The sequence below is a fragment of the Cryptomeria japonica genome, chromosome 7 (assembly GCF_030272615.1).
Source record: "Cryptomeria japonica chromosome 7, Sugi_1.0, whole genome shotgun sequence".
Classification (NCBI taxonomy): domain Eukaryota; kingdom Viridiplantae; phylum Streptophyta; class Pinopsida; order Cupressales; family Cupressaceae; genus Cryptomeria; species Cryptomeria japonica.
Genome location: NC_081411.1, coordinates 162956827 through 162964574, shown reverse-complemented (window position 1 = coordinate 162964574; position 7748 = coordinate 162956827). Strand labels below are relative to the sequence as shown.

At 31.3% G+C, this 7748-nt stretch overlaps 1 protein-coding gene across 1 annotated transcript; it reads left to right on the top strand.

The window, feature by feature from the left end:
* Positions 1–272: 272 nt before the first annotated feature.
* LOC131856539 (putative UPF0481 protein At3g02645) lies at positions 273–1814 on the top strand. The gene has a single exon (XM_059208363.1). The coding sequence runs from the start codon at positions 273–275 to the stop codon at positions 1812–1814; it is 1542 nt and encodes a 513-aa protein (XP_059064346.1).
* The last annotated feature ends 5934 nt before the right edge of the window (positions 1815–7748 follow it).

Genomic DNA, 7748 nt, shown 5'->3' with positions numbered 1-7748 from the left:
TATTTATTTATATAAAACAATTTATAATTTTGTGTCATTGTAGATTAAATCTTAAACCATAATATTAGATTTTATTTTATTCCGTTACATTTTAATTATAGAAAGGATCTGTGTTTAATATTGTTTTCAAAATAACACTTTCAAATATTTAATCGTTCGTTATGGCTATTGTATTCTTGTTGTACCAGTATACAAATGATTTCAAAATTGAAAGCCTAAGACTTTTATTTCTTTCTCTAACATATGCATATTATGTTCGATGTACAGAGGAGATGGCTCAACAAGACAATCCTACATGTGGCAGCCACGAAGACAAAGGAGTTCTTATTGGTCAAGCAAATGGTGGAGACCGAACACAATACAATGAAGCATGGCTTATAAAAGTAGATAGTACGCTCAAGGTTCCAGAAAAAATGTGGAGGGTGTCAAAAAACGTGTGCATTTATAGGGTGCCTCAAGCTATAAAGATTTCTAAACCAGAAGATTATGAGCCTTCTGTCGTATCTCTGGGGCCTTATCATCACAATATTAATCCTCAGTTCTCTAAGATGGACCAACATAAATTACAAGCGGTCCATAGAGTGTCAACTAGGCTTAAAATAGATGTGCCCACATTGATTGCAGAGTTTGAGAAGTTAGAACTGGAAATCAGAGAATGCTATGAAGAGCCAATAGAATTGAATGGAAAATCATTATCACGGATGTTAGCAATGGATGCTTGTTTTATACTTGAATTCTGTAGAAATTCTGCAGTATCAAGATCCGAGAGTAATTCAGATTTCTTTAGCCTTATCTTTCAAAGAGATGATTTAAAGAACTCCATGTTTTATGCTATACTAGATGACCTTATAAAGCTGGAAAATCAAATTCCTCTATTTGTTATCTTAAAATTATTGGAGTTAGAAGAAGGTGGAACGCGCGAATATGCAGCAACAGAATTAGCTACAATGCTGAGTAAACGTAGCTTGTTTCGCGGAAACCCCTTTTTCACATTTTCACACCAGGATGCTATACCAAAACTGAAGGAGCATATGATGGGTGAACGGCCTGCATACCATTTGTTGGATTTGTGCAGAAAGGTGGTCAAAGATACATTAACGAATTCTACTGGGAAACCGGCTACTTGCGTGGAAAATGATGGCTATCGTGGCGCTAATAATATCAGCAATGATAATGGGTGGTCAATGAATGCGGTACTACCTGGTTGGGTGCAACGAGTCAGTTGCATCGATATACTTCCTCGAGTTTCCCCACTACTTTCTCCTGATGATAGGCGGGCAACCCCTAGTGCCGAATTGTTATACGGCGCTGGTATTAGATTTCAACCAGGCAAAATTAAATTTGAAAAAAGAAGGTTCGGAAGCAGAACGCTTGATCTCCCTTCAGTCACAATCAATGACAACACAGAATCAAGGTTGCGAAACTTGATGGCTTATGAAGAGTGTCAAAGATGCTCCTGGTATCCAGAGCCCACCGTAGTTTCACATTTTGTAATATTGTTTGATTATTTAGTCGATTCGGAGAAAGATGTTGCTTTACTTCGAAAATCTCGGGTCATTCGGAGGATGGTTGGCTGTGATGAAAACATAGCTCGCATGTTCAACCGAATTAGGGTTGGAATCACATTCAGTGGAATTGGTCAAATTGAAGAGGTGATGGTAAAGGCGAGAAATCATTATAAGAGCCAATGGAAAGTGTGGATGAGCCAGTTTAAGGAAGAACATTTTTCAAAGCCGTGGTATATCCTCTCGCTTGTGGCGGCGATACTTATTCTGGGTATGACGGCTATACAAACTGTCTATTCAGTAGACTAGAATATTTTAATCCCTCTATCTTGTTTGTTATTAGCGTGTCCAATAACTGCAATCATTACTTAATAGTTAGTTAGCTCTTCTACCATGAGTACTAAAATGACAGTTTCGTTCCAGTTCTCATTAATCTCTACTTTTTAATTATTTGGATAATGTTTTTATATTAGCTTTCTTATGAAGCTACTTTTTCAAGTTTGAATTTATATTATTTGTAATTTTTAATATTAAAACTTTGAATTTATATTATTTGTAATTTTTAATATTTTTTATATGATAAGTTATAATAACTTCATAAAATTTGAATTTTTGTTATTTGTAAATTTCAATATATCTTTTAATACTGGTTTAAAGAGCGCACACTAAACTATGACTATGTGTGTTGTTCAACTCGACCCCACTTTGAAATTGTCTTGTCTTGATAGCAATGAAGCCCCTAGAGATGAAATAATAAAAAAATATATGTAAGACATGTAATTTTAAATTTAACACTGATGGTTTTGATGAATTAATGGGCCAAAGTATTACAACAATAATATATGTGAATGAAATTTATCATTCGTGCTACCCTATTATTGATATTTGATTAAGTTTGATAGACTATAGTGACATCCAAATTAATTAAGTACATGTTCGTAGCCACATAATTTGGTGTAAGCTATAATTAGATAACAATTAGGTTTTAAAATATTAGGTTTTTATGTAATTTTAAAATTTGAACGCAATAGACAAAGCCATACCATGGAACCTGGTCTAATTTTTAAAAGGACTATGAATGTAGGCTAGTTAGGGCTATAGTTTTTTATAATATCAATTGATTATCATTTGCTAATATATATTTTTTCTAATTAATAGCGGGAGAGGGCCTATACCCTTAATATAACTAGGGGAAATCACAAACAGTAAGACAACTAGAAACCAAAAGAATGACACCACCCTTTTGAAAATATGGCTTTTGATCAGAGCACCCAACTAGTGTGAACAAAGGTCCTGAACTCTCAATAGTCTCATTCTCAGGACAAAGGGGCTTAGGACAATACCCCTAACCATAGACTAGATAGAAAACCCTTGCACTGATAGAATAGTTAAACCTTTTCCTTGAAGGACCACCATGACCCAAGAATTTCTTAGTCATGGAGAGAGAGAAAGAATGAACCGATTTAGCACACATAAAGAGAGAAGAGAGGGTTGTGGATAGGAGTTTCCCTTAGATCAAACCCCAATTTAGGAATTAACATTGTATTCAAATGGTAATTGAAACATGAAACACTAAAGTAAATGATAAAGAATATGCCTCATATCTACGAAGCTTGACTGAAGGTTGATGATACAATTCCCTTTAAATGTAATTACTAATGTTGAGCATGCAGTAACATGACCAACACATAAACACATGTGGCCTAATCAAACACACATGCTTGCATAAATATTTATGTGACTTTGCTTCATAATGCTTAAAGAATATGGTGGGATGAAATGCTACGTTGAATGCTTGATGATGGATGCTTGATATGGATGCATGAATTCTATGGAATGCAATTAATCTCAAAATGAATTGATAGGATGCCTTTCTATAGGGTTCCCTAGGTAAATTATTGATTGGGTCAACATACAATGGACAAGTTGAGCCACAAGGACCAAAATTCATTAGGGAGGGAAAGTGCCCACTCTTATTTGATATAGGTCCTATTTTAGGAGGACCAGGGTGCTAGGGGTGCCATGGTCTAAATAGGGGTACCTCAATGCATTTGTCCTCCCAGAATAGGATAAAAAAAACACAAAAAAAAGATTGCATAGTCTTGAGATGGGGTCAAATCATCTATGCAGTTAGGTGGTATTAGATTTGGAGTACAAGGGGCTAAAACAAGCCTAGGGGAGAATGAAGATAGGAAACTCTAAAGTAGGAGCACAAATATGAGGTGTGGATTGTATAAGGTTAAAATTTATGATGCTACACATACATACATATAAGAACTAATAACATACACAATACTAAAATAGATAGAAATCACACTTTGTTGTGCAATGTGTATGCTGAAAAGGCGTGGAAGGTGAATTACAAAAAAAATGGTCTATTTCTTCTATGTTTTTATATAGTGCATGAGGTCAATTGGTAGACCATTTAGCAAACAATGTGCAAAAAAGGTCTTAATGGAGAAGTGAAAGCTTGAAATAAGCTATGCATTCAGTTATAAGGATCTGCATATAATTAAAATGAAACTTTTGAATGAATAAGATAATCATTCTTGGTTACCAATAGGTTCATATTATGTTTCTAATAGTAGGAGAGGGATAGAGAGGGAGATGTATAAAAGAGGTAGAGTGAGACACAAGGATAGGAATATAGAGATAAGGGATGGAGGTAGAGAAGAAGAGAGAGATAGAGATGAAGACGGAGATAGAGATGCAAAAGGAGAGGCATACGAGGGGAGAGAGAAGGGAGGGGAGGGGGGGACACATAGATAAGGGGGAGAGATTGAAAGGAAGATGGAGATATAAATAGAATTTGTCTTGGTTTGATTAATTAAGTAAAGTCTAAGGTATCACAAATAAATTATAAAATAATTTTAAGCTCTACAATATCGATCTTGCTACTTTGTTACTGGTTCCTTCTTTCAATTTCTATAACATTGAAACTATTAATTTACCTTTCTCATCTTTGATTATATGAGATGATCTTATTGAATCACCTTTTGAATCTCCATCAAATTTACTTGAACCATCTATATTTTGAAATGTTCATTTTGGCTCCTTACATTAATATAACATAATTAACTCTATCGGTCCCATTAATAGGGGCAAGGGGGTGAAATGTCATTATATGTTATTTTTTCTTCTCATTTCTCTAATAAAATTAGGTTATTAATGAAAATAATCACATATATTTTATATTTACATCTTTATTTAATAATATAATAAACTAATTATATTCATTAGCAATCTACAATAATATAATAGAGTCTCATATGGTATGATAATGATATAAATATAAATAAACACTAAAACATAGCCAACATTTATTTTTTTAAATAAATAAATAATTATTACATATATAAAACAACTCTTCAGATTAAAAAAAAATAAAGAAAAAATAAAAAATAAAACAATAATTCTTAAGTTAATAATTTTATTTTATTTCAAACCTTCTCCTTCAAAAAATATATTTAAACATAAATAAGAAACCTTGTCACTAGCTAATGATAAGGTATTTTTAGATTAAATGTCTTAAATTTTTAACACATATATATTTTATTTAGCTATAGATAGATTTAGATTATATATGATATATACTGCAAATATAAAAATAATATATAATGAATATATAAGGTTTTTCGATATATATTATTTAAATTAATTTATTAATAAAAAGAGAAAAAAATTAAAGAAAAAAGAATAAATCAATTTGGAGGAACAATGTTTATGAATTAAAAGAAGTTTTAAAAAAACTAAAAATTTCATGTGAATTGAAAAGAAATTAAAAATAATAATTAATTTAAAAATAAAAATAAAAAAAGTTCACGGTGTGAATATATGAAAATAAAAAAGTATCCGTTCAGCTCATATAGACTGTAGAATGAGTTGGGGAAGAATACTTTTCAAATAAAGATCTGAGTGTCTATTCCAGACTTTTCAAAAGCAAGTGGGCCTACCTCACCAATTTCTAGCACGAGGTCTCCCTAACTACAGGCTGGCGGTGGTATTGACTTATTGACTTTTCTTCAGCGAAGTCGTATTCTAAATAAATCTCAAAATCTGTGAGCGCAAAGACTGACAAACTTCCTTCAATATTGGAAAAACTTTACTAATAATTTAATTGTGTATCAAAAATAATAATCATAAACCTCCTTAACATATTTTCGATATATATTTAAAACATTTTAATGTAAGCATAACTGAATATTTAAATAAGTCTTTTAAAACATTAAAATCTTAACATAGTATAATATTAAAGTCTTCAAATATTTCATAGAGATATTGTTGAGGTGCCACATTCTATGGATCTACATAATCACTTTCTCCCTACACTGATTAAGATGCACAACTCATTCTATAATCTTTAAGCGCTTGATTCACTATTGGTATTTTAGCCACATTCTCCCTACACTGACTAAGATGCACAACTCACTCTATAATCTTTAAGCGCTTGATTCACCATTGGTATTTTAGCATGTTGGGGAACAATGACATTTTTTGGCATTGTCCAACATAGTCATAAGGTTTCTAAATGATCTTTAAATTATATTAGAGTAAAATCCATCATTTCTATCTTTCTTATTATTTTTATGCAACAATATTTTTCATTGAATAGCTCGTCAATATTTATTTTTTAATTCACTCTTTAGCACCTCTATTGCTTCATCTTCTATGTGGAACCCACACTTCATAGATCCTCCTAAATATCTATTTTCACTTGATTATATTCATTTAGTAAGTTACTTAGTTCTATGATATCCTTCTTTAGGAATGTGGATCTCCATTGTATGCTCTTCCTCCACATAATACATCTAGTGTCACTAGTAATTGGAAGAATTTATTTTCCCACTACTTTATCCATTCCTTGGTTAATTATTTCTCTCACCACATTATCTACCTACTACCATATAGATTTTTCATGTTTGGTGTTTAAAATATCTATAGTAATTAACTTTTTTATGGCTTAATATACTCATAAACCTTCTTTAATTCTAGTTGTAGGTTCTAATGCATGGTATATACATTTCAAATTTCAAGTTTTGATACAATTTGAAACAACGGGAATTTTCTAAACTAAGTCTAAGTTCATCATGAGCTCACCTCAAATTTCAAAGACAAAAAATTAACATGTATAGATCAAATTTAGAGTGTAAGAAACATTTAACACCACATAAAACATCACTCAAAAGCTAAGTTATGGTCATAACTAAACTTATACTTAAGAATTTAAATTCTTTTTTATAATGTATGAAATACTATTGAAACCCTAGACTATGAGTTTTTGAAAGTCTACGAAGTCCAATTTTTAACTATTATCCTACATAAATTTATAAATCTAAAAACCAATTCTTTTCCAATAATAAGTCGTGAATTTCTCAATTTTCATGCTAAGTAAAAATGACACAATCCAAAAATTCAAGAACCCATGGTTTCCATATTAGCCTAATAAGAACCTCCAAGTGGAAGATGATCCCCAACAAACAAGATAAATATGAACTCAACTTTCTAATATACAATACAAAAAAATGGTATTTATTCAAGTAAGGAATATAAAATAAATAAATATAACATATCAAGATGAGCATAATCATGTGATTCCATTTTCACATTTATTTTATACATATATCATAAAATGATAAACTAAAATAATATAAATAATATTTTTATTCAAAGGAGATGATTTTCTCTATATTAGAAGCTCAATAAAGGATCTTAAACACACTAATCCAATGGGTCACAAACATCCTTATTTCAAATTTATTCAACAAATGGTACAAAAAGATGTACCATACCTACAACGAAAAATGAACTTGACATGCTCTCATTGGACATCTATAAATATAGGTATCCCTAAAGGAGAAATAATTCCACCCAAACAATTGGAACCCTCAGACCTATCTCTCTAAACTAAGAGATTTTTAGTCAATAAATTAGACACACACATCATCCAATATGAGGTACGATACGATTATAGCATGACATGTCAAGTATACACACATTACAAATCAAGTACACAAATTTGGAAAAGGATTATAGACTCCAACCAATAATATATAAGGATACATGGAAACATCTACTACAATGAAATAATGAGCTCACATAGCATCATGTTTGACCAAGAAATTTCAAGAACATAATAGGAACTAATGGCAACATAAAAAAGGAAAGGAACTACAAAGAATGAAATATAGAGTGTCCCTTAAGGTTTTGGTGCAATTCATATGATATTACTCGTCTCATATGATT

Bases quoted from the DNA above. Each gene is read 5' to 3' on its own strand.
- LOC131856539 (XM_059208363.1), top strand. From the start codon at position 273: ATGGCTCAACAAGACAATCCTACATGTGGCAGCCACGAAGACAAAGGA.